This window comes from Halichoerus grypus, chromosome 1, assembly GCF_964656455.1.
Source record: "Halichoerus grypus chromosome 1, mHalGry1.hap1.1, whole genome shotgun sequence".
NCBI lineage: Eukaryota > Metazoa > Chordata > Mammalia > Carnivora > Phocidae > Halichoerus > Halichoerus grypus.
Window position 1 is genome coordinate 46,044,742 of NC_135712.1, and position 25,993 is coordinate 46,070,734.

A 25,993-nucleotide genomic window follows, 5' to 3' on the forward strand; every position below is an offset into this window, starting at 1 on the left:
GATTTGATACCAGGCACTTTGTATCCAAAACCTATGCTTTTAATCACCATGATATACTGCCTCCTGAGTATGAATTATATTCTTTAATTGCAAATAAAATGATTAGAAAAAAACAAAAAAAATGAGATACTTAACATCCTCCTTCTTAGAAGCAGTAGAGTGGCATCTTGTTGCAAAAGTACCAACAAGCTTCTTTGGACAGATAAGAATCTTCTCTTCCCAAAAGATTCAAATTTGAGATTTCCACACATAATCCACAAAATAATTTCCTACCTATCATCCTATACAGCCTAGTTATTTAATGTAAGTATCAAAAATTGTTTTAGTTTTAAAACTTAGGGCAGTGATGTATTACATGTACATTTACAAGAAAATTTCCTACCTATTTCAGTTCTGCTAACTCCAATGCCATTATAAATTCTCAAGTAATTAAAGTGACAAGAGTCAGAATCTTCAATGTCAAAGTCACCAAATTTGATGCGCACTCTCTCCCCCATCTTTACACGGATCTCCCATTCGCAAACGGTGCTGTTGGGATAGGTCTGTGGGTAGTTTATGGACGTGAGGGTTCCACTTTCAGGGCCTAGTACAGTATGTCCACATCCGTCACCTTAAAAAAAAAAAAAAAAGTTAAAAGAATGATAAATTATTATTACATCTTTAACATTATAAATAATCAGGATTTTTTTGGTGAAAATTTTAAAATATGTATGACAGATGTTTTATACCACCAACACTTTCCTTACACAAGATAGAAAGGAAGGCAGAGTTCTTAGTATATCTGCTCATAGGAACCAAAAGAAACCAGGTACGCTCAAAATAATCAATGATTGCCCTTATGAGTTCAAAGAGCTTTCCACCTCAATAAACAGAGGTAAACATAGCTTAGCAATAAATTTATATACATAGCATAATAAATCCAATCTTTAAAAGAGTGTCAGTTCATAGTAATTGTTCAAAGTAAATGTAAACTATAAAAATAAAAGTATGTGATCAGCTTCATCCATTTATCACAAACCCTTCTAAAATCTGTGAGAAGTAGGATATCTAAAAACACTTTACACGTTGCACAGATTACTGACCATATTACAGTATTTCAAGGCATTCATTCTTGAAGGCATTAAAGCCATATTTAATGAAATTTAATTTTACTAATTTTACATTCTATTGAAATTTGACTTTTTAGTAGTCCTTCTCCAAAAACCTCATTTTTTCCCTACAGAATGACGAGGAAAAAAAATAACAGTTTAATGACTTAGTAAAGATTAGGAAAAATAACTTTCATATCTTGGTAGCAGCATTATCTGTTCCAGAATTCCTTCACTGTGGGAACTCAGGGAACTTAACATAGTATTGTTTGCATCCTCCTTTTATCATTAAATCTGGTGTTTGAGCACCTAGAAGAGGATGCAGTGTTGAGAAGTTTCAGCTGCTGCTCCAACCGTACCATGTAACATTCCTTAATGATGGGATTCAAATGAATCTCTTTCTAAAAGGAAGACGACACTGTACTAAAATGATACTATTTTTTTCCTTCAAGACAGCCATTTATAATCACCTCTGGAATAGTTCAGTACTTACACAAAAAAACTATCAAAAGTGACAGTGCTGAGTTTTAAAGTCAATATGGATACAGACAGCTGTAAAAGGATTTTCTATTATATTATTATTTTTAAGAACAGTTCAGTGCTGATACCATTTACTAGAACAGATGAATGAAAGCTTTAAAAGCCTGTGAATAAGAAGTTAATAATCTAGAAAGTATTTGCAAAATAGTTACTAATTGGATGTATAAGGAACTGTACATGAACCAACGAAAAAGTAATTTCAAACCAGTCTCAAAACTCACTTTAATAAAGGAAAAACTACTTACCTACCTTATGATGACAATACTTCATATCCTTTTCTGATCAAGAAATTTTATTCTCAAATCCCTACTAGTATTGTTGGCCCACTTTTAAAGGTCAATACTAGCAATCTAGCTTCCTAAACAAACATCTATAAAGTTCAGCTTTTGAGCAACATTGCTATCTCTACACCTGCTTTCATTCTACACATAGAAATTAGGCATAGTCACTCAATAATATATAAAGGCACCATGAAATAAACATGTGAGTTTTTGTGATACACCCACTGATCTGCAAATATAAAACTTAAGTGTTATACAACTCAGAAGAAAAAAAAAAAAACACTCAAATTTTCCCTGAAACTATGATGAAAATACCTTGAATATCTCTACTGAATATCATCTAAATTAGAAACACAGGGATATAAAAGCCTTCACTGTGAACACAAATGAATTGTAATAAAAATAACTTTTGAATAATCATTAAAATTTTTCCTTAGAGAAAAATACTATCCCCTAAGACAAAACTTCTAACATTATGAAACTAGTCTGAAATGTTCTCTTACTATTAAAAAGATGAAAATGTGCTTTCTGGAATGTTTAAATCTTTGAAAAGTAGCCACTGAAGAAATAAAATAACTCAAAATATAAATGTATTTTCTTTAGTGAATAGAAACTAAAGCAGCTTTTTAAGTGGCTGGAAGTGCTGATAGATTTTAGGAAGCCAAGAATTTCCCATTAACAGCTGAATTCATGACTTAGTAATGGCAGACTGTCCCATCTAATATAGTCCCCACGGGCCACTATTTAACTTAAGGTTGCCATTTTAAAATGAATTTTACAAAAAGAGTACAAGCAGTGTTAGGAGTAATTTTTAGACGTCTTTATGCTCATATTTGACTGTCAATAAATACACAAATGTTTCTTGCCCTTTCCTCCATAAAGCATAATTTCTACAAGTTAACAAAATAAATACTAACTGATGAAAAACAGGACCTTTGCATGCATGCTGATGAAGAAAACAATTAAAATGGAGCTGTCTTTTTTCAGCATCTTGTGTAGGGGGAGGGCATGAACAGTCCACAAGTAACGTGCCAAGAATGTTCTAAAATATGTGATGGAGCTCAGAGCTTCCTCCCCCTAGCAAAAAAGATGGTATGCACCAGAAACCGAAGTTAAAAGAAAGTCTCAAATCTACTACTACAATGAACAAGTTTGAATGTTTCATACTTCCAAGACTATTTGATAAGTCTAACCTGACAAGATAAATAGATTAGCTGGCCTGGATAAACACCTACTGCTATGAAGAATATGTTTAGAATATTACAGTTTGAAAGGGGAGGCTGGGCTTATACATCATCACTAGGCCAGCAGTTTTCAAATGTTTTTCTCAGTTATTCCAAAGTAAGAAATACATTTTACACTGTGATCCCATACACTGCTGCATGTATAATCCCGACCCACTAAAGGGTCCCCACCAGCACTCTGGAAAACACTGTACTAGGCATCCAAAGGTCATAATGTTGAACTCTCAAAGAAGACCTTGTCCTCACTTTTACCCTTAAATTAGAAAATGTGCTTCCAGTTTTTCAGTTCTTAAAAGCAAATCCTGTCTGTACCAATGCTTAAAATGACAAAGTATCTAAAAGTAAAACTAAAATCTGGAGAAAATTCTTTATCAGCTAATCACCTAATACACTTAGACAGTGGTACTCAAATGTGGGAGATGCGGAAGCTCCCATGGGAGCAATTTTACGTCCCATTTGGCAATGTCTGGAGATAGATTTGGTTGGTTGTCACAATTGAGGGGGTGGGCTACTACTGGCATCTGGTGGATGGAAGCCAGGAATGCTACTAAACATCCTACATTGTGCACAGGACAGCACCCCCAGAATAAAGAATGATCGATCTTAAACGTCAGTAGTACTGAGGTTGAGAAGGCTGACCTACAGTAAAGGCCAGGACATCTCAGACAGAAGATCTGAGTGAGTTCTTGGCCGGGTTTCCTTTGGCCTGAAGAATAATGCTGTTCTGTCCACTTAGGGTACAGCCTAAGGAATACTTTCCTCCCACGGTCAGCAGTTATACTAAAGAGTTTGAGTCTCACTTCCCAATTTTTAAAACAAGTAAATGGAAGTTAAAGGAAAGAAAAGGTCCTTTTTATTAGTCTACAGCCCTGGAGTAATTTTTTTTCTGGGTCAACAGCTCTTAAAATTAGGGTTTGAAAAAGGGTGCTAATAAAGTCAGGAGTTAAGTCTCCAAATTTTCTGCTTATCTTTGTATGCTTTGGAAAAAATAATGACCTGTGACCAGGCAACACCACCTACCATTATTCATTTTCACAAGGCAGAATTGACAAAGACAGCATAACTATGACAGGAAAAATAACTTTCACAATGGTTATCCTAGGACCAATCCATGCGCCCTCACCAGTAACTCCAACATCACCAAATCTTTCTCCTTCTCCAACACCATCAACACCATCATCACTGTCAGCTTCTCCTCCTCCTCCTCCTCCTCCTCCTCCTCTAGATGGTCTCCACCAAAGTATAACTGACCATAAAAGACAGAAGCCTGTTAATGTAATTTTTGAATTTCAGTTTTATTTCAGTGGCGAAGAAACACTGGAATTTGATCTTACTGCTCCTTTGTTTGGCTGCTGATTTATCTAGGGGATTACTCATAGAACATGTGTTCACTTCCTCTGAAGAGGCTAAGGTCAGATATGTTAAGCCAGATACAAATTTTGGTATTTTTCCAGGAAAATAACAATATTTTTTTAAACTACTTAACCCTAGAGAAAACAGAACATTAAACATTTAAATAACAATGAATTAATACAACAAAGAACACATTCTTATTTTAGGCTGCTCTAAACTTCAAATCAATTGTTTTTTTTTTTTTTTTTAAATAAATACATGCTCGTGATATTGATTACATGTGACCCCGCAGCCACCCCCATATTTTAGTCACATTACTAATATGTAATATAAATTATCTTAATGATTGAATTGTATTACTCTAAACACTGCGTGACTTCTAAAAATACTTTAACAATACCAAACACGAATGCACAAATATGCCACAAATGCAGAGCAATGTAACTTTCATTACAATCATTATAAACTCTGAACAGTTTATATTTTTCCAGTGAGCTTTCAAGGATTTTTTTTTTTTATCACTGTCAACAGGTGAGTCTGACTATACTTCCTCTAAATAAGTGTCATTTCTGTCACATCTTATACTGCATCTGTGAGATCTTATAATAAATCAACTGAAAAAAAAAGTATTTTAGAGTAGAAAGGCACTCAAAGGAATAACTTGCAAGAATTAATACATCCTATTTCATCTGGCTACAATGAAGATTTTTTTTTTTTTTAAGATTTTTTTTTTATTTATTTGACAGAGAGAGACATAGCGAGAGAGGGAACACAAGTAGGGGAAGTGGGAGAGGGAGAAGCAGGCTTCCCGCGGAGCAGGGAGCCCGATGCGGGGCTCGATCCCAGGACCCCGGGATCATGACCTGAGCCGAAGGCAGACGCTTAACGGCTGAGCCACCCAGGCGCCCCTACAATGAAGATTTTTAATGCCATGTTTAGCACTGTGAATTTTTGGACTGAAGTACCATTATCAGTCTTATAAGATTTTTAAAGTTGCATCACTACAAATCTCAAATAAATAATTCAAAGACTACTTTAATTTCACTCGTTTTTTATTTTAAATACTACATAAGATGGATATGCTCTGAAAGCCTAAAGAAGGTCACTGTGGCAATTTTTAGAAAAAGAAATAGCTCCCAGCTTCATTCTTTTTTAAGCTCAAACTATTCTCTGCATGTGTGGTAATTTACAAAATTGAATTACATGAAGGAATGTGAGATGTATAAATCCTCTTTAACCCCCACCAAGCACACACCCTACTTAGAACATAGTGGTTAAGCAAATGAGCTCTGGAGTTAAGAGAATGAATTTAAATGCCCTATCCACCATTCACTGTGACCTTCAAAAAGTTATTTATTGCTGCTAAACCGCAGCTCTGTACAATGGGGATACTAACAATTCAAACACATAGGGTAAAAATTAAATGAGATATTGTATGAAAACACCTAGTATTGAGGGCCTAACCTAGAATAATGCGCTCAATAAAGACGCTTTGTTTGAGGGTACTAGTACAGTCCTAAAAGACCAGAAAGGCTTTTGCCCATCACATGTAGACACAGGGCATTTGGCCACAACCTAAAGTAACAGAACAATGGTCCAGTGGAAATTTACATCAGCTTTAAAGTTTTAAGCGCAGTGTCTTGTGAAAAGTATAAATCTATGAGAAAGTAATTGTCATTCATCTTCTCCCTGATGACCTCTACTTTCAGTAACTCTCTCAGGAGCACAACCTGGACTTTATTTTTTGCCATTGTTAGAAACACTCCCATCCACCTGTGAAAACTCAAAAACTTTAAAGTCTCATTCTGCTGGTCAGTCTCCTGACCTTTCAGTGCTCTTATACCCACATACTTTCTGTGAACTTGACTTCTTTCTTTTCTCCCCATCTGCTAATCTTGTCCTGGCCTTATGTTTTTCCCTACCCAGCCTGGACCTCATGTCCAGTATTAACTATCTCTTCCGGATACCTTACTTCCTAGCCACTGTGCCCTTCCTGAGTATCTGCCTGCCAAACCCTCAATCCTGGATCATATGATCTCTCTTTGCCAAAGAGCTGAGCACTACTGAGGAAAAAAAAAAAAAAATCACAAAGTCCAGGGGGATAGGTGCCAGTCTCAGATGGGCACCCAAAACTACTCAGTATTCTTTTACTCGGTGGTTCTCAGATTTTGTCAACATTAGAATCACCTAAGGGCTAATTAAAGGTTCTCGGGTCCCCCTCTCTATCTCCACAGATTCTGATAAATATGTCAGAAAAACCATCTTATATTTGGAAATTGGTTAAAAAAAAGAAAAGGTGAGCAGCACATCTTTTAAATGTCACAGAAGCCAAAAGCTGCCGAAGGATTATAGAGCAAGGTAGTTAGTTGGACTTGCTATTTATCACTGTTGAACAGTCCCAGTTTCGGTTACATGTTAATGTATAGATTGTTGTCTGGTAGAAATGTAGATCACTTCTGTACAGTTGAAAAGATAATTCCAAAGGTTACTGTTTATGACCCTATTGGCCCATTAACGAGATTTAGCCATCTAATCTAGCAATCATATCCTAAGATTATAAAAACCTAGTTTCTCAAATATTCTCTGGACAGGATTTAACATCTTACTGGTTCCCTCATTAATGAATGAATAAAATCTTTGACATGTGTTCATTTTATATTTGCAAGGCAGGTATAATTTTGCCTCTTTTGCAAATTATAACCAGTAAAACAGCTCTATAGTGCTGCCTAGGTTTTGCTCTTTAACAAATCATAAAACGCTAACAATAACAGCAATCACAAAATACCACAAAAAACTCTTTCCACCAGTGTCCCCCAGTAACTACCATCTTCTTGCTCACTTTTCCTTTCTTTTAAGAGAAATTTCTTCTAGCCTCCGTAATTGATGTCTTACTTCTTTGCCTCCTGTTCTAAGTTTTTTTATTATGTTCAGTTAGCCACTGTGTAGTATATCATTAGTTTTTGATGTAGTGTGCAATGATTCATTAGTTGCGTATAACAGCCAGTGCTCACAAGTTTCAATGCACTGCAATTCAGCTTCCAAACTGCTATGGGTTGGATTGTGTCCCTTCCAAAGAGTTATGTGTAAGTCCTAATTTCTGGTACCAATGAATATAACCTTATTTGGAAACAAGGTCTTAGCACATGTCATCAAGTTAAAATGAGGTCATACTGAATTAAGGTGCACCCTAATCCAATGACTGATGTCCTTATAAAAAGAGGAAAATCTGAACACAGACACAGGAAGGACACTATGTTACAGAGGCAGAGGTTGGAATGATGCAAAGGAACTCTGAAGATTAAAATTGCCAGAAGCTAGGAAGAGACAAGGAAAGATCCTCCCCCAGCATCTTCAGATGGAGAGCATGGCCCTGCTGATACCCCAATTTCAGAATTCTAGCCTCCAGAACTATATGACAGTAAAGTTCTATCACTTTAAGCCACCTAGATTTGTGGCAATTTGTTATGGCAGCCCTAGGAAACGCAGACCTACCTCACCAATGAAACTATTCACTAGGGCAGCCAGTTTCCAAGCTGCCAAAAGTCCATGGATACTTTTCCACCCTTATCATTTGTGATCTTTCCATATTATCTGGCTTTGCTGACCCTTCCTTCCCTCCCATCTTCCTTCCTTCCTTTCTTTGTATCTTCCCTCCCTCCTTAAAATTCTTCTTCCCTGGCTCAGTTCTTTGAACTAATTGCAACTTCTCCTGCATCTTCATGGACTTACCTTCTTAGTACTGACTGCTGATGCTGCTGTTCAGGTCTTCCCCCATCCTGTGTATTCTACCAGGGATATCTCCCTACTCCGACTTTAGTTACCACAAAGTCTCCAACCTTTCTCCTAATCCTCAAACCTGTCATCTACTTATATATTAACCACCTCTGTTCATACTGATTCACTCACCAAAAATTTACTGACTACCCAAACAGATTTGATCCCAGCCCTCACACATTCTAGAAAGAGAGGTGAGTTCTATTAGGAGATATCCTTGCCTAATATTTAAATCCAGGTGTGTCTGACTCCAAAGTCTCCGTACTTGCATAGTCCACCAAAGTATGAAATAGTGAAGACAAAGAAAGCGCTCCAGTTTTTCAGAGTAAACACAAGCCAAAACCAAAAAGGAAAAAAATCTGACAGTTTAAATGATACTTTCACTGGAGCAGAGACCAGGCTGCAAGGAAATCAGCATTTAACAAGTATTCGCTGTGTGCCAGACACCAAGAAAAGGAACAGCACAGATGTAGTCGACTTGTTGTAAAGTTCATCACTGAAAAAAGCAGAGATATAAGGTACTAGAAAGCAGACAGCTGAGAAGAACGATGCACAGGAGCCAGTGGTATTTTGAGCATGACTCCAGGTACGGAGCCAAAAACACCACTCAAATTTAAATTATACTAAACCTAACTTACATTCCCTGATGAAGCAGAGTTCTGGACAAGTGGAAGAGCTGGTTTTAGGAAGAAGGAAAGGAGGCAGGCGGCAGCTCCACTGTGCAGGGATGCAAAGCAGGGCAGGCGTTCAGCTCTACAAAGTGGGGCAGTCACAGTGCTCCTGCTGAGTGGTAAGCCCCACTGGAGATCTGATTAGTAGACCTCATTTGTGTAGATTTAGGCACAATGGCCACATGACTGTCTCCAGTAACCTTGAGCTATCCAGAATCAGAGAAGACAGGGGGGACTGGCACATGAGCCACATTTGGGATCTGTCAAGGGCAAGGGGAAGAGCATCAAAGAGATGAGGGACCTGGGAGGCTGGGATGAGAAAGTGTCCAGAGGTAGACAAATGCACTGGGTGAAGGCAGAGGAACCTAAGATGATGTCTTGCTAATACTTCAGGTACAAACTTCTGTCTGCCCCCCAACGGAAAGTCCTCCAGAATCGTGTTCCCAATGATCTTTCCAGCCTTCATTTCCCATTAGCTTCCTCTGACACCAGATGACTGAAACTACCTGATCATTCTCCAGGAATTGGAGCTGTCAAAGAAAAAGGAGGCAGGCAACTACCAGAACCACAACTGGGGGAACTCTGGTAATACCAGAGGTGGCCATCTAAATCAGAGTTTAAAAGAGCAAAGGAGCACACCCAACTTGCTGACACTGATTTAAGCTGTTACTGTTCTTAAAGATGACCTATCTGACAAGAAGGGCACAGCAGTGTTTTCTAAGAAGAAACCATGGCCATGTGCAGAGTTCTAGTGGAAGGACTCCTCTCACCGAGGGAGCAAAGCAGTCTACCTCCCAGAGGGCAGCTGGGAAACACTGGGCAGGATGTTAGGCCCTGAGCAAGTAGGTAGTAAGGTTCAAGAGGGGGCTCTACTCCCATGACACTGAGAAGCCCAGCCTGGACTGCTCACTGTGAGGAGGAGACAACCGACAACAGCACGAAGCGTGTGCAGATGCCCAGAGACTAACATCAAATCATGTAGCTGGAGCAGCACCTTCCCTCCAGAAATGGGTTCTTGATTCACATTTTTTGAATGACCGACATCATGCTAAGTATTAGAAATAAGAAAATGAGTAAACTCTCTGCCAAGACAAATAAATATCTTATATTCAGTGTGATTAATGAATGAAAAGAAGTAACTGAAAAGTCCCGTCTGGAGATGAGTGTGTGATGATGGTTAAAGAACTCTTCTCAGGGATAATACCCAAGATGGGTTTTGAAGGAAGATTAGGAATTTACCATGCAAAGAAAGAAAGAGCCCTTTCTCTTTAAGTAGAGAAAATAGCATATGTAAAGAAGTCAGTATAGGGAACAAGGCAAAAAAAAACCAAAAAACAAAAAAACCACACACACACACACACACACACACACAAACCCACATGAAATTATACTTTAGAGCAATAAAAAGTAGCTCAGTCTTACACATGAACTACAGATAAAAGTTGAGGGATGCTGGTATGAGATTGAGAGGAAGGGAGAGACCAGACTGTGAAAAAAATCACATGTATAATATGCAAAGGAATTAGGATTGTATCGTACAGGTGATCAAGAGGCTGCCAGCCACACGGGTCCAGGAAGGCAGGACCCCAGTACTTAAGAACCATGGCCAGCAGTAACCAACCAGCCAATATCTGCTCCCAATTATTAGGCAGGAGCAAGGCATGGGGCTCAAGAAGGAAGCAGGAAGCCAAGACCAGGGGCTTGGAGTCTTGCTACTCATTGCACCAGGACAGGCTTTTACACTCCCATGCTTTCCTGACTCCTTGCTGTTCTGATGCTGTGATCTTCACTTCTCAAACGTCTGTCTTCCCTGTGGACTACAAACCTATCAATCCTTTAAAGCTCACTCAGTCAAAATCACTTTATCAGCAAGGCTTCTCCTACTTCCTGTGGGCTCTTCTTCCCTTCAAACCCACAGCAATAAGCAACCTCCCTTGCTTATTTTTATCTATAATTCAACTTGAAGATAATTATTTCCCCAACTAGACTGTAGGTTCTCTATAAACAATTACAATGTTTTACTCTAAATGTCTCAGGACTGTACTGACATGCGCACACATGCCTGGCAGCTCAGAGCTGGTACTTTATGCTGCAAGTTCTTAACGAGAGGATGATAAACAGTACCAGCATCTTTTCTTTGATCAACCAAGCAATTCAGTTTTGACTGCACACTTGCATGCAACCAGCTCAACAAAAGCCTCGCAAGAAACTTGGCCCACTCTGAGAAAGCAGCTGAGGGAGGCTGCACCTTGGCGGTCTTCCCCATAATTCAATTAGCTAATCAACATTTTTCTTCCAACTACATATCCTTCAAGAGTGCAGGCTAATCGAGTAGGTAATATTTTAGCAAACTTTTAAGATCACCCCACTATCCCATTTGCTTCGTGGAAACTGGCATCCATTAAATACTAGTTTATTTGATATCTGTATTTTCTGTCCTCGTGGATTATATTGATTTAATCCACATAATGATCTGGGAAATTAACATTATGTAGGTTCCTAAGCTATTATTTTGAACTGAAATACCTTCTTAAAGATCCCACCCTAAATGAAGAATTTAATCAAATGGACTAAAGAAAATACTGTAATAGCAATTCCAAACAATAATTACTTCATAAATAATGTCTTATGATGAATTTTTACATTTTGAATTTTTTTGCTGTATTTTTAAGTATGCTGTGTGTCTTAAATTAGCCTACACAATTAATTTCAACACAGTATGTCTACAGAAACACAAACGACTAAAATTATAACCATGTTAAGATTTTTATGTAGGTGTGTGAATATGGAATAGGAAGAAACATAAAAATCGTAAGTTGATAGACTAGGGGGTAGAACTGTGGGTAATTATCAATTAAGTTTTTGGTTTTGAACAACTATAATTATCTGTACAATATTTAAAAAATAAAGTGGCAAGGCCGTGGTAAGGTTGTAAACTGAATCCATGAGCCACACAAGAAAAACTGCCAAGTTGTCTCACTTCTTATTTCAACAATCACATTTCACTATCTCTATGAAGCTTTTCCTAATCCCAATAATTTTATGTCATCATTCTACATCCTTCCAACTAATCAAGAACTTCAAATGGAAACTATCTGCATGCATTCAATTAACGTGCAATATTACCATCTGAGCTTTCACATCCTAGGTTCATTTTGTAAAGTATAATCCTAAACTTAAAACCGTCTCTATATACATGTAGCCTTTCCTCATCATACTATAATCTCGTAATTTCTTTTTGGAAATTAATTCATTTGTCATTTTCATGGCAGCACTGGTACTTTCACTTATACCAATTTCACGATCTTAAGGTTTTTTTTGTTTTGTTTTGTTTTTATGTTGGTCTTCTAGAATGAAGCTGAGATGTTCAGACAGAATTATTAACCATCTCCAGTGGGAAATAATATTTCCTCTTCGCTTCGCGGAAATATACCTAAAATCAATGACCTATAATTTTATAATTAACTTTTCATTTACAAGTTTTAAAAATGTGGATTTTAAACCTAATCATTAGCACATGTGGAATTTATGTTGTATTTCTAATTTTCACTGGGAAAAATTAATCAGAAATATAGCAGAAAAAGGATGCTTTGATTTTTGCCTCTGAACAAAACTACATGTAAGAGGCCTAATGTTTTATCGGACCAAGAAAAAACAACTGAAAATTCTAAATTAACCTAATGTTGATATTAAAAATAATTACAAATGTTCATAAGGGAGATGTGTTCATTTCTGACAATTCACAAATATTATTGAAAAACTATTTACCTGCATCACAACCAAATAAAGGCATTATTTGACAGAAAACAAGTTTTCCCCACACATCAGTTCTGACACCATTGTGAAATTGAATGATTAAGAATGAACTTGACTGGTTTCATAGATTTATTAGCAAATAAAAATCAATACCTTCACAAGTATTTCATATTAATAGGCATAAACAAGTCAGTCTTAATAAACTGTAAAAATTGGGGTGCCTGGGTGGCTCAGTTGGTTAAGTGACTGCCTTTGGCTCAGGTCATGATCCCAGCGTCCTGGGATTGAACCCCACATCAGACTCCCTGCTCAGCAGGGAGCTTGTTTCTCCCTCTTCCACTCCCCCTGCTTGTGCTCTCTCTCTCACTCTGTCAAACAAATAAATAAAATCTTAAAAAATAAATTGTAAAAATTAATTCCCTGATATTTTACCACATTCACATAATAATGTAACCCAGAAGGCAGCCAAGCCCTCCAGGACATGAACTAGGAAGCTGAGCTCCTGAGATGAAGGGACACAAATTTCTAGTCAACATGTAAATCGGGGACACAGAATCGTTCGTAGTAGACTCTCAACTTCCTATTAAATACATTTATTACAGTAGCAAACATGCAATCAGCATGATAAATTTGACCAACTTAAGTTTTTCAGACGTGTTACAGAAAAAAAAATGCTTTCAACAATAAAAAGATTTTGAAGATGAACTCAACATCAAACTTAGAACTTAAAAATATAAAAATGTAAGCTGTATCTAAAACACCATCATAGTACAATTAAATGTGAGGAAATACAATCTATTTATAAGTAAATGAAACAATATTGGTTAAAATACATCTCTGTTATGAAAGGCTGACAAATTTTCAGACCAATGATAAATTTTATTCTGAGCCAAATGAAAAGAAAAATCACTCTGTCAGCAGAAAATCTGCTCAGGAATAGCTATGTATATAGCATTATAGCTGACCCTTGAACAATGCATGGGTTAAGGGAGCTGACTCCGCGTGCATAGTCAATAATCCATCTATAACATTTGACTCTCCCAAAACTTTCCTGGTAGCTTACTGCTGACCAGAAAACTGACCAGCTTTACAGGTAACAGTCAGTTAACACGTATTCTGTATGTTACTGGTATTATATACTATATTCTTATAATAATACCTAACTTTTTCAATATCATAAAAGTATTTCTAGGCTATGCAGTTCTTCTGCGAGTTTTTTCAAATTGTTGTAAATCTCCGAAAAATTTTCTATCTATTGGAAAAAAAAATCGCCACATACAACTGGATCAGCACAGTTCAAATCTGTGTTGTTCAAGGGTCAACTGTAACTGGAATGAGAGTAACATCTTCTGCTACTTCACAATGATGTCTGAAAGATTTTTTAAAATGCCTGAAGCACAGTTCTCCTTTAGCATATACATTAAATGCATTTCTACCTAGACTGGCTAAAGAAAGAAAAACCTAAATATCACAAAAAATTTTTTCACAGCTTATATTTTGACTATATGTTAACTGCAGAAAATTTGGAAGAGCATACAGAAATTACCCATAACTCTACCACCAAAAGACAACGACTATTTTATTATTTCTTTTCAGTCTTCTTCCTAAGATTTCTTATAAAGTAAAAACTCCAGTTTGTCACTTAACACTACAATATGTAGACACTCCCATTATTAAAAATTCTACAGGTGTTTTAAAACACTGGTTCTCATTTTGAAATGAGACTTCTTTCCAGCTTAGGTGAGGGAATACCAATGGAACCCGAAGCATATGTCTGTTAGATCAGTTAAGACTGGTTGAAAAGCAATTCCACTACAGACTGCATCAAGGTCCTTTGGGTAAAAAATGTAATTTTTAAAAATTAGAGAATTGAAATCGCACACAATTCCTGAGTTTCCAGTGATATATACCTAACTGGTTCTTATTTATCAACCTCATAAACTAAAAATTAATAATGATAATCACTTATAGCTATATTACGCTTTTCCATTTACAAAACTCCTATGTACTATCATTTCATTTTTGTTAGGCTACGAAATAGGTATGTATTCTCATATCACTGATGTAGAAAACTGAGGTACAAAGAAATTAAATGACTTAACAAAACTTACCCAATCAACTTAAATGAACGAGAAATCAGAGGTCTTTTAAATTACCATCATTTCTATTTGTTTTAATCTACACTGTTTATATAAGATGTAACTGTGAAAGAGACCATATATTTGTTAATGCTGTGCTAAAAACTGAAATTACACCTTGAAAGAAAATCAGATAATATTGCATGTTAATTAGGCCAGGTTCGAGAAATTCTGAAAATTAAGGCAACTGCCTCATGTGGGGAGACATATAACTGATTCCATACTGTTCAAAGATTTTTTTAAAAACATGATACAAAAACTCTCAGTCTAGAAATAAGCAAAACAGTATTCTGCTTATGAAGTTACATTCCTTTCATATCAAGATACCTTATATGTTTTGTGTCTCAGTTCTCTATGTTTGAAATGGAATAACACTATCTCAGATGGGTGTGGTGAGGATTAACTGACTTAATACACATACATCACTTAGAAATGTGCCTGCCACAAAGTCAGTCCCAATTAGTGCTGGCCGTATGTAAGCCTTCTTGTTATTTTTTGTTTCTCTACTAGAAGGAAAATACAAGCATACAGTCTAAAACTTCAATGGGGGGAAGGATTTCACACTTTAAAAATAAATTTAAGAATTTATTTAAGATGATGATCTAACTAAAAACCTGAATGCCAAGCATCTAAATTTTAAGTTACACTATGTAGAAATGTGCCTAGAGCTAAAAGAGATTAGTCTGCCAAATATATATATTTTTTATTGTTAGATTGTACTTCCACATGCCTGTCAAAGTTTCAGCGTCTTCATAATGACAGGCTTATGGCCATGATTCCACACTTTACTGAAAACCATATGAGAGCAACATTTCAGCTGGACTTAAACATGGAGATCAACTTAAAATAAAAATCTTCCCAGCAATAAGAAACAATCCAACCCATATCCTTCTCACTGCAATAAAGAAGGAAATGCAATGGAAAAATGTGTTCAATAACTGATGCCAAACTGATTCAAAAATTGCGGTTCGCTGCCTGAAAATAGTACTAAAGGGCGGAGGAGGAATCAGCCTTGCATTCTCTTTCCATTATGATGATTATTCAATAAACAGTTTTGCTCAATTCTGAAATAGGTATTTCAAGGGCTGTGGATGGAAAAAAGTTTTGTCACTTTCTGGAAGGGCTTACCCTTTCAACTCGGAATGCTCCATCTGGGAACACAGCACGCTGCCTTAGGTCAGACTGTCTGACCCAGGCAATCCAGACCACCAACAGGAATAACAGTAAGGTATCATAAAGGGCATGTCCAGAATCCAAGACTCAAAGCTAACCAGAATCAATGTCATTCGTTTTTGAACTTGAGCACTTTTCACAAAAGGCAATTATCGCCACTTGCCTTTAATTGGTTTAAGATGCTATGTAATTATCTTGCCTCTCTACTCTGTCCATCAGTGTAGCCTAACTTTAGGGGTCGCACCTCCAAAACTTCTCTTTTTCCTCCCAAAGATTTTCCCCAGAAGAATCCAATACCAAAACGGAGGCCTTCATAGCAGGGTCTCGCTTCTCTCTTTTCAGAAAAACCAAAGGCCTTGTCAAAAAGTAAAGCCGCGCCAACTCGGGGGACAACAGGCGGAGCCCACCTTTGCAACTCAACCCAGCGAGCGAGTGCTGGGCCAGGTCTGGCCAGGCACCGAAGCGCACCGCACCTCCCCCGCGCATCTGCAGATTCGGCTCACGTCCCGGAGACCCGACATCCCAGAGGTTCCCCCTGCGCCCCCACCGTCCCTGGGGCTCCGCGCGCCGCGCATTCCCCGGGGACCACTCACCTTGCTGGGCTCCGGCGTCCTCGAGCAGCAGGACCAGGATAAGTAGGAGCAGGAGGAACAGAGGCATGGGGAAGGAGGAGGAGTTGGAGCGGGGAGGGAGAGGGCGGGAGAGGGGTAGCGCGGCCCGGGCGGGGGCGGCGGCCGCGGCCCGGACTCGGAGACGGTGAGGGCTGCGCCCGGCTCTCACCACCGCCCGGCTCCCCATCGCGGTGGCCGGCAGTCCGCCTGCATAGTGCGGGCGCCCCGGGCGAGGAGGTGGCGGTTCCGGCGGGAGAGCGAGAGGCAGCGCGCGCTATGCCCCGCGCCGGGACCCTCTCTGCCCCTCGCTCCGCTTTCGCCTCCTCCTCTTTAGTTCCTTCCCTCAGCTCCCTGCCCCGAGACCCCCAGACCAGAACGCAGGAGAAGAGAGGGAAGGAAGTGGGGTACTCGAGCCGCGAAGGGCGGCTGCGGAGGAGCTAGGGGGACGCGCCTCCCGCACCGCGTTCCTCAACCCGACCCCGGCTCGCAGCACACGCCCGGGACTCCGGCTAGCTGGCAGGCAGACCAGCCGCCCGCTCCCTCGCGCTCCCTCTGGCGCGCATTGACCACGCCTCTTCGGCCCGCCACGGCCAATCCCCAGTTGGCTCCGGTCCTTCTCCCTCCGCGCCTCCCAATCAACACGCTCTCTCCTCGGTCGGCCCGTTAGCTCCCCTGCCCACTCCTTGAGCTCAACCGCCCCTCATCTCTCTCCTCCAATCCCCTGCAGCCTTAGCAAAGCGTCCCACCCGCCTCCCCCAATCCGGGTTCCGCCCCCAAGCTCGGGCCCCCGGCAGCCCCGCCCCGCCCGCGCGCCTGTTATTGTTGGGACCGCAGCCGAAGCTGATGTCGCTTCGGCAGCCGCTTGCTCTGGTCAGTGACTTCCGGGACTTCCCCCATCCCGCTCTCCTTGCTCCTCAGGCCCAGCTTGTTCATTACTCCTCCCCTGCCTCACATCAGGCCACTGGAAAGGGTGGGAAGCCAGGATCCTGGATGGTTTTAGCTGGGAGCTGAGGCTAAGAAACCTTTTACAAAAAAATAGAGCGTATTTTTTTTTTTTATTAAAACTACAGCCAGTTGTTGCAGCAACTCCGAGTTAAAATAAAAAAATACAGTGTTCAATTTTTAAAAATAAAAATACGTATTTCTTGTTTCCTATGCCTTTTACTATATCTACTATATTGGGGGCGGGACCAAAAAAAAAAAAAAAGCATGTAACAAGATCCATGCCCCAAAGCAGTTTAAACCTAACATCCTAACGTTCATTCAGCCATTCTACCACGATTTGTTGACCACCTGCTATCTGTTTGCAAACGTTATGCTGAGACTTGGGGGATTTACAGTCATAATACAGAAATCTTTCCAGGATCTAGTGTTGGTACAGAGATGGAAATACATCATGAAAGAGTGCAACAAATGCTAATTAGAGTCACGAGCAATTCGATGGAGACTGTAAGTAAATGCAGTGACAAAAACAACTGGTATTTGGGAAAGGGGAATCCACAGGAGTAGGCAGTGACTGGTTTAGGAAAAAGGTGCCATCCTGGATGTTTTTCATATGGGCCCCCAAGAAGAGGATGGTGTCGTTAACAAATACAGAAAACTGGAAAGGTGAATCAGGTTGTATAGGCAAGTGAATTAATTTTGGACATAGTGAATTTGAGATGCTCACTCAGCAGCCAGAATTCGAAGTTCTATAATAGGCAGGTGGACATTTTGGTCTAAAGCTCAGGTTGAGGAGTGCCTTGAAGTTATGGGTAAGAGTAATAAATGGATGTGCTATTCAAAACCATGGAAGGGACTGGTATCTTCAAATGAAAAGCTAAGAGTTGGAAAGGACTCTGAAGGTCATCTTGTTCAACTCCACTATAAACCCCTCATGCATTAAACTCTTCTAACAAATTTATTCAATAAGCATTTATTGGATGTCTGTTAGACCCTACTGTGCTATAGGACTAATGTAGGCAATGGACATAAGAAGTTCAACAGGAGGAGCCTACATTCTGTGGGGGAGGTGAACAAGATCATTGCTGTCAGTGCCATTTTGGAGGTATAGACTAGTACCACAGTGGAAGGAGTTCAAGGAACCCTTTATGGTGAGTATGAAACTCCAGCTGAGTCTTGAATAAAAAGACAAAGTGAGGAAAGTGATCTTCCTCTCGAATAAAAAGACAAAGTGGTCTGAAGCTACAGGCAAAGTAGGCTAGCTCACAGGCACCAGGGTCAGTCCTGTTGAGGGAACTCGATGGGGTTAACTACTGCTGGTTTGATAGGAGGAGCTGAAAACTAGTCTGGAAAAGTTGATAGGGGCAAGATCTAAGACAGGCTAAGGAGTCAGGATTTTATTTTTATAACACTGAGAAACAGCTAAAGGGTTCTAAGAAAGAGTGACATTATCAAATTTTTATTTCAGGCAAATTTTATAACCAGGCAGGAGGGTGGGGAATAGATTGGAGAGAGAGCAAAACTGGAAGCCAGGAAGAGCTCATCTGGAGACTGGTTCAGTGACTTGTAAAGGCAGTGACAGTGAACCTGAACTGCAGGGGCAGTGGGCTTAGACAGGGGAAACTGACATGAAGGATATTTATGAATGTAGTGACTGATTAGATGTGGGGAATAAGGAAGAGTCAAGGAAGATGCTCAGGTTTCTAGGCAGAAGCATTGCCTTTCACACAGCAAGGGAACATGATAAGGGGAACTGGTCTGGTTGGATATGGAAGTAGAAGATAAGTTCATGAGCTCAGTATTGGACATGTCAAACATGAGGTGCTAACATGGCAAGCGGTCAGTCACATACTAAGACTTGTAGTAATAGTCTCTCTGAGACAACCCATCTTGTTTTTTGGACAACTCCTTTCGTAGGGCACTGAATGATGACTTTAAGGCCACAGAAATGGAGACAGAGCCAGGTCTTGTGAATCTCAGGCTGGCATTCTGCTGACTACATGGAACTGCATCAGACCAGAGGATTCACCTGTGAACTCTCAGCGCGATAGAAGCCTTGTTGGAACAGGCAAAACCTGGCCTATACTCCCCTCTACTCCTTGATAACACAGGATGAAAAGATGCCAACTATAAATACCTAAAGTAAGAGGTAGGAGTACTCACATTTTTTCATCCCTGTTTTACTGACTGTCTGGTATTTTAAAGGGTGATTAAAAGTGGATATAGAGTAGTGAAGAGCTCCTGAATGAGGTCAGTGGCAGGAAAGGGATGAAGGAGGAAGGGGCAAATTGGAGTTATATTTAAAGAGGTGAAATCAAAAGTTCTTGGTGACTGATACTCTATGACAATTGCCATATTTCTATGCTTCAGCTTCCTGGGTTTTGCTTTGGTGCTATAGAGTATGGAAGTCTGGCTAGAGAACATCTCTGGAGATCCTAGTGCTATATGTCTAGGGGAATTATAGGTATAACACAGATGTGGGAGGTGGTTGATGCTATTTCTGTCCCTATTCCCTCCCCACTCCTGAGCATTGTCACTTTACTGAGTTGCAAAAACAATGACAAGATTGCTCTGTGATGATGAAAATCTCCTTGTGGGACCACAGGCATTCATTTCTAGGACAATGCCTGGATCACGCAGAATTATGGTTTACCTTACTCACTCCCTGCATGTTGCTTTAGCCAATTTAGTCATCTTCCTTACCTCTGGGACTTGGGTGTGTTTGGGGGTTAACATCTGCAGAGGCAACAGGAGCAATACTTATCCAGAATCATTTTACCCACATGGCTCAGATGGCTGGGCTAGGTAGGAACTGGGAATTCTAATCAGGACCCAAAATGGTTAGGTCTGGAGGAGGCCATCATCATAACAGTTAGAGGCTCCCAGAAGCTCAAGTGCTTCCACAAGGCAAGCCCAGGTCCCAGCTCCTTCCTAGAGTTTCAAACAGATATGGGTTTTAGAGCTTCCCTTGGGGACAAGCCCAACAGAGAAAACACAAATTGAGCAGTGTCTTCATTGCACAACAGTTTACTGACATATGCTAGGACTAGTAGCAGCCATGGTCATCTGCACTCATTGGTAAATAAATTAATGCTTTGGATGAAGTCTCTGGGGAAGACTAGGGCTTCAGGAAAGGAACACATGGGACAGTTATATATGAAATACCAGGAAATTAAAATGTGTATTGTTTGGATGTATTTACGTTTGTTTACTCCATGTTAAGAAATTTAAAAATAAATATAGTCTTTTTTTTTTAAACATTCTTATTTATTTATTTGTCAGAGAGAGAGCGCACAAGCAGGGGAAGCAGCAGAGAGAGAAGCAGGCTTCCTGCTGAGCAAGGAGCCCACGGGACTGGACCCCAGGACCCTGGGATCATGACCTGAGCTAAAGGCAGACGCCTAGCAAACTGAGCCACCCAGGTGTCCCTAAATATAGATAGTCTTAACCTAAATTTTAATTAACCAGACTTTCCCCCCCTTTTTGTCTTCTCTTTCTTGTTCTTTTCTTTTTCTTTCTTTCTTTCTTTTTCTTCTCTTAATCAATAATGAGTGGAGGAATACAGAAAATGAATTGACCTATAGAGTAAATGAAAATATGGAAAGAATGTTTACAGCCTGCTATTTCTGCTTCCAAATGAATCCCAGCTCAGCCACTGCTAAGGAAATGAGAATGGAAAGAAAGAACCCAGGGGCTGGTGCCTTTGCTTCTGTTCATACAGAAACATCTGGGTTTTAATGGTATGATCCAGTAAGAATCATTGGCACCATCATTGCTATTAAATGTCTGTTAGGCATTAATAAAACAGAAGAGACTCATTTAATATGACATTTATACTGGAAACCTTGGGATGATGGTATGAAATGAATCACTGGTGGGCTTTATCAGTGAGTGTGTATTTTTGGCAGGATAACAGAAAGAGGGAACAAATGAGAATTTACTTTTGTGATCTTCCAGTGGGATAGGAGAGAGAGAAGAATGTGGCAGTTCTGGGGAAATATTTTAAACTTCAAAGACGAGAGCCCTCAGATCTGGTTACTGTTCTCACAGGAGCATTTTCTTTGTCCTGTTGACTGTTTGGACAAATGTTTGCAACCAAGGTTGTTGCTAAATGTTTGAATTCTGCTGAGGAGACATTCTTCCTTTTCCTCAACAGAAGTGGTTTGGATACATTTTTTTTCTTTATCTTGTAGCTTCTTTCAGTTAATCATTTCATTCAAATCTAACTCTCAGGTTTATTATTCATGTTTTCTTAACATTTGTAAACTATTTAGGTAGTACAGCAAATTTAAGACAGAATTGTTAGGAACCTAATTTATTATAGAAGATATTTAATTTCTGCTAGTAGATAATGGTTAAATATTTTTTCTTGGCATATTTCAGCAACATGACTGACTTTGATAATTTGCCCTTTCCCTTTTTCTCCACTACAACCATCCCTCTCTTTCTCTTTCTACCCCCACCAACACCCCCTTGGTTTACCAGTAACATAAAAATTTAACCAACTCTGATCCTCTCTTGTGGATCAGATCAAGAAGGCTTCAGCTTGGTATTTTATCTCTAATGGAGGCAGCCAAAGATTTTAGTAAAATCATGTGAAAACTGCCCTCCATAACATCAACATCATGCCTAGAAATGAAAGAATATTCGTAAATGGCAACAGAAAACTAAAAAATGAATAGGGAACATACCAGAGTATCTGAGATAATATGATTTAGGTGTGCAGTAGCTGCCTGCCTCCCCTGGTATATGCCTGGATTCTTTCCTGCGGGCTCTTTGCTGGCAACACAGTCGAAAATTAAATACACAGAGCTGAAATGCTATTTGGCTTCTGAAAAATTGAGTTGTTTCATGAGATCATGGAAACAGCTCTGGACCAGACCCTTGTATCCACCTTCCATTTGAAAGTGCTCTATGACCTCCAGCAAGGCTCCTAACCTCTCCAGGCCTCAATTGCCTTATTTATGGACCTTATGATAGGTTCAAAGTTTGACAATTCTTCCACATTCTCATTATCCACTGCTTGCTTTCATCTTTTTTTTAATAAAGATTTTATTTATTTATTTGAGAGAGAGAGTACGAGCAAGGGGGAGGGGCAGAGGGAAAGGGAGAAGCAGACTCCCTGCTGAGCAGGGAGCCGGATGTGGGACTTAATCCCAGGACCCTGGGATCATGACTTGAGCAGAAGGCAGATGCTTAACTGACTGAGCCACCCAGGCTCCCTGCTTGCTTTCTTTTTTTTAAAAGATTTTATTTATTTATTTGACAGAGAGAGACACAGTGAGAGAGGGAACACAAGCAGGGGGAGTGGGAGAGGGAGAAGCAGGCTTCCCGCTGAGCAGGGAGCCCGATGCGGGGCTCGATCCCAGGACCCTGGGATCATGACCTGAGCCGAAGGCAGACGCTTAACGACTGAGCCACCCAGGCACCCCCCTGCTTGCTTTCATCTTGCAGCCAAATTCTAAGTCCTCAATGCTGAAATAGCTACCTAATGTAGGAGGGATAGGAAACGCCAGCTAATGACTGGAGAATTCATTCCTAGGAGAGTGTTGTCTGTGCTGACCAGGAGGGCAAGGGCGAGCTTAGTTTGGAAAATAACCCTCATGCCCCCTAGCCCTGGCCCAGTGATGCCTTTATGAACTGGGGCTGGATAAAGAGCCCCAGTTCTGTTCAGTGAAAGAAGCAAACAGGACCTTGGAGTGGGGAAGGTAACCTTATCAGGAAGGAGATGAGCGAGGTCAGAGGACATAACGCTGGTCATGATGTGGCCGGAAGCTGGAGCTCAAGGGAAGTGAAAAACAGTAAAAATTCCCCAGTGGTTAGAATGCAAAGATGGTTTGAAAGATAGAGATATCCAATAAAAAATTGTTAGTTGTTTGCTATATGTGCTATATTGTAACATCCCCCCCAGCCTTTCTCCCAAACTCTCCCTTAAAGTTACTACAGTTTAAGCCTTGATTGTCATTAAGGAGAACACGTGAGGTGATGAGCACTGGGTGTTATACGCAACTGATGAATTATTGAACACTACATCTGAAACTAATGATGTACTATATATGTTGGCTAATTTAATTTTTTTAAAAGGCTTGATTGGATGAAACTCTGGGGAAGGAGGTCTTACAAGTGAAGGGGGGACAATCAGGTTGGTGTCCAACTTATTGATTCTTCATGGAAGAGGGCAGTGTCCTCAGGAGGTGAAATGAAAGCAGAGATAAAAAGATCAGAAATAGCAGGAGATTCCTAGAACCAGAGGTTCTGAGACGCTTAAACCTTCGTGCTGCTCACCATCCTCTTAACAAGAGGCTTTCATCCCTAGGTAAGTAGGGATATTTGAACAATTTTGTGGTTTTCCTGTTTGTTGGTTTTTTTATTTCCAATCAGTGTAATACAGTGTAATATTAGTTTCAGGTGCACAATATAGTGATTCAACGCTTCCATACATCACCTGGTGCTCATCACAGTGCTCTCCTTAATCCCTATCACCTATTTCACCCATCCCCCCACCCATATCCCTTGAACAATTTTGTTTAAATATAAAAGGATACAGTGACCATAGCAAGCTAGAGGATTTGAAATCATCCAGACAGCGGACATTTATTACACTAGGATAAGCAAATCATAGTACAATAATTCTACTTTTTATTTTCTAATAAATCAGGCTTTAATGCCAATATAAGCAATACTTTACATTTGACTGATCTATAAGATCATTTCTTCATAGTTAACATATTGCACGAGAGTAAAAATGTCAGAGATTTTACTAAAGGATTCATTGCAGACCAAGATAACTCCTTGGAGGGAAATGAAGGAGAATATAATTTCCCTGACCTAGCTAATTAAAAACAAAACAAACCTTGAAGGACTGTATATGCCTAGTGCTCATAGAATTTTGAATAAGACTTTTCTCACCACATATCTAGCACTGGTTATCCCTTTAAATCAATGCTTGGTTCTCATTTGTAGATCTGAAGAATGTGCATTCATTTTTGGTGCATGTAATCAGTGTATTTGATATTACTGACTTGATGGAGGGTGAGGGCAGGCCTTGGTAAGAGACATATATTACTGAGTCACAAGTAGTCATGTAGTAACAAAAATTCATGGATTTCCTATTTACTTAGCACTCATTTGGAAGACCCTCAGATAGTAACAGCTCCATCTCATGACACAATTTAACTATTTGTTTAGCTGTTTGATTTGAAACTGTAAAAGTGGTAACTCAGGATTCACTTTAGCATTTTTGTCATTTGCTATTATTCTCATATTGATAAATAACTAATATTGAGAAAGTATTTCATTATCACAACTGAAATATATCCACTCTAGATGCCATTAGACAGCCACATATGTATGGAATTAATCAAATCACCTACAAAATAATGTCCCCACCAGAAAGCCATGCTGAATCAGCACCCAGATTTTGTTTTAATAATAACTACAACAGTGTGTATAATTAAATTGAAATTCTCTCCAAACTCAGTCATTCATGCATACTTATGGCAGCCATCCATTTAAAGAAATTATAGTTAGACATGGCCCAGAATGAATTTTTAAACACCATCTGTGCCCTAATGGAAAACAAAATGAAACAAATGGGCCATGTTTGAAGATAGGTTAAAATATTATACTCAAATCCCATCTGTAATCATATATTCTCTCCTGAAAGGTACTTCCCAACATTTATGTCTATATATTTGGCATGTAGAGAATTTGTTTTCTTTACCCAAGTTTTCCTGGTCCTAGAATCATTTTCATAAGTGTATGTCTTATTCCATTCTATCATATGAAATAACCCTCACTTTAATTTTCCCAAACTAAATGAATACAAGAGGTAGTCAACATTCATGAAAAGTAGAGTGAGTAGCCTCTAAATATTTTTCTTTAAAAGTTGCTCCTATGAGGGTACCTGGGTGGCTCAGTCAGTTAAGCATCTGCCTTTGGCTCAGGTCATGATCCCAGGATTCTGGGATAGAGTCCCGCATCGGGCTTCTTGCTCAGCAGGGAGAGCCTGCTTCTCCCTCTGCCTGCCACTCGCCCTGCTTGTGCTCTCTCTCCCTCTAACAAATAAATACATTGGGCTCCCTGCTCAGTGGGGAGTTTGCTTCTCCCTCTCCCTCTGCCCTTCCCCGCCTGCTGGTGTTCTCTCACTGTCTCTCTCTCTCAAATAAGTAAATAAAGTCTTTAAAAAAAAGTTGCTCCTATGGACTTAATAGAGCTAATAAACAATAAGAAAACTGTGTGTCAGGGAAGACAATACAAAAACTATATTTCGAAGAGAATCTGAAGATATTTTGAGAATGTAAAATGTCCTTTCAAAAAATTCAAAGCTCAGAATTCTACACCCTACCCAAAGAATGTTAATTTTTCCCCATCAGGTTTCCAAATTGATTTAAAAACAAGCTGCATAAAAATTATGATATAA

General features: G+C 39.5%; 1 protein-coding gene and 1 long non-coding RNA gene across 3 annotated transcripts in view; one reads left to right on the forward strand and one right to left on the reverse strand.

The window, feature by feature from the left end:
* DCBLD2 (discoidin, CUB and LCCL domain containing 2) overlaps positions 1-17,155 on the reverse strand; it is a 91,649-nt gene extending 74,494 nt beyond the window's left edge. Inside the window, exons 1-2 of one of the 2 annotated variants that reach the window (XM_036089919.2) lie at positions 16,612-17,155; positions 383-610 (exon numbers count right to left, since the gene is read on the reverse strand). In XM_036089919.2, coding sequence (XP_035945812.1) covers positions 383-610; positions 16,612-16,816 — 433 coding nt within the window. In that variant the 5' untranslated portion in view covers positions 16,817-17,155. Of the gene's footprint in view, positions 1-382; positions 611-16,611 lie in introns of those variants that run through there. The other variant, XM_036089921.2, reaches the window with a different exon arrangement.
* A 13-nt stretch (positions 17,156-17,168) lies between these two features.
* Positions 17,169-21,314, forward strand: LOC118534210 (uncharacterized). The gene is made up of 3 exons (XR_013444193.1): positions 17,169-18,078; positions 19,489-19,720; positions 20,854-21,314. It is a non-coding gene; the product is annotated as an uncharacterized LOC118534210 (long non-coding RNA).
* The last annotated feature ends 4,679 nt before the right edge of the window (positions 21,315-25,993 follow it).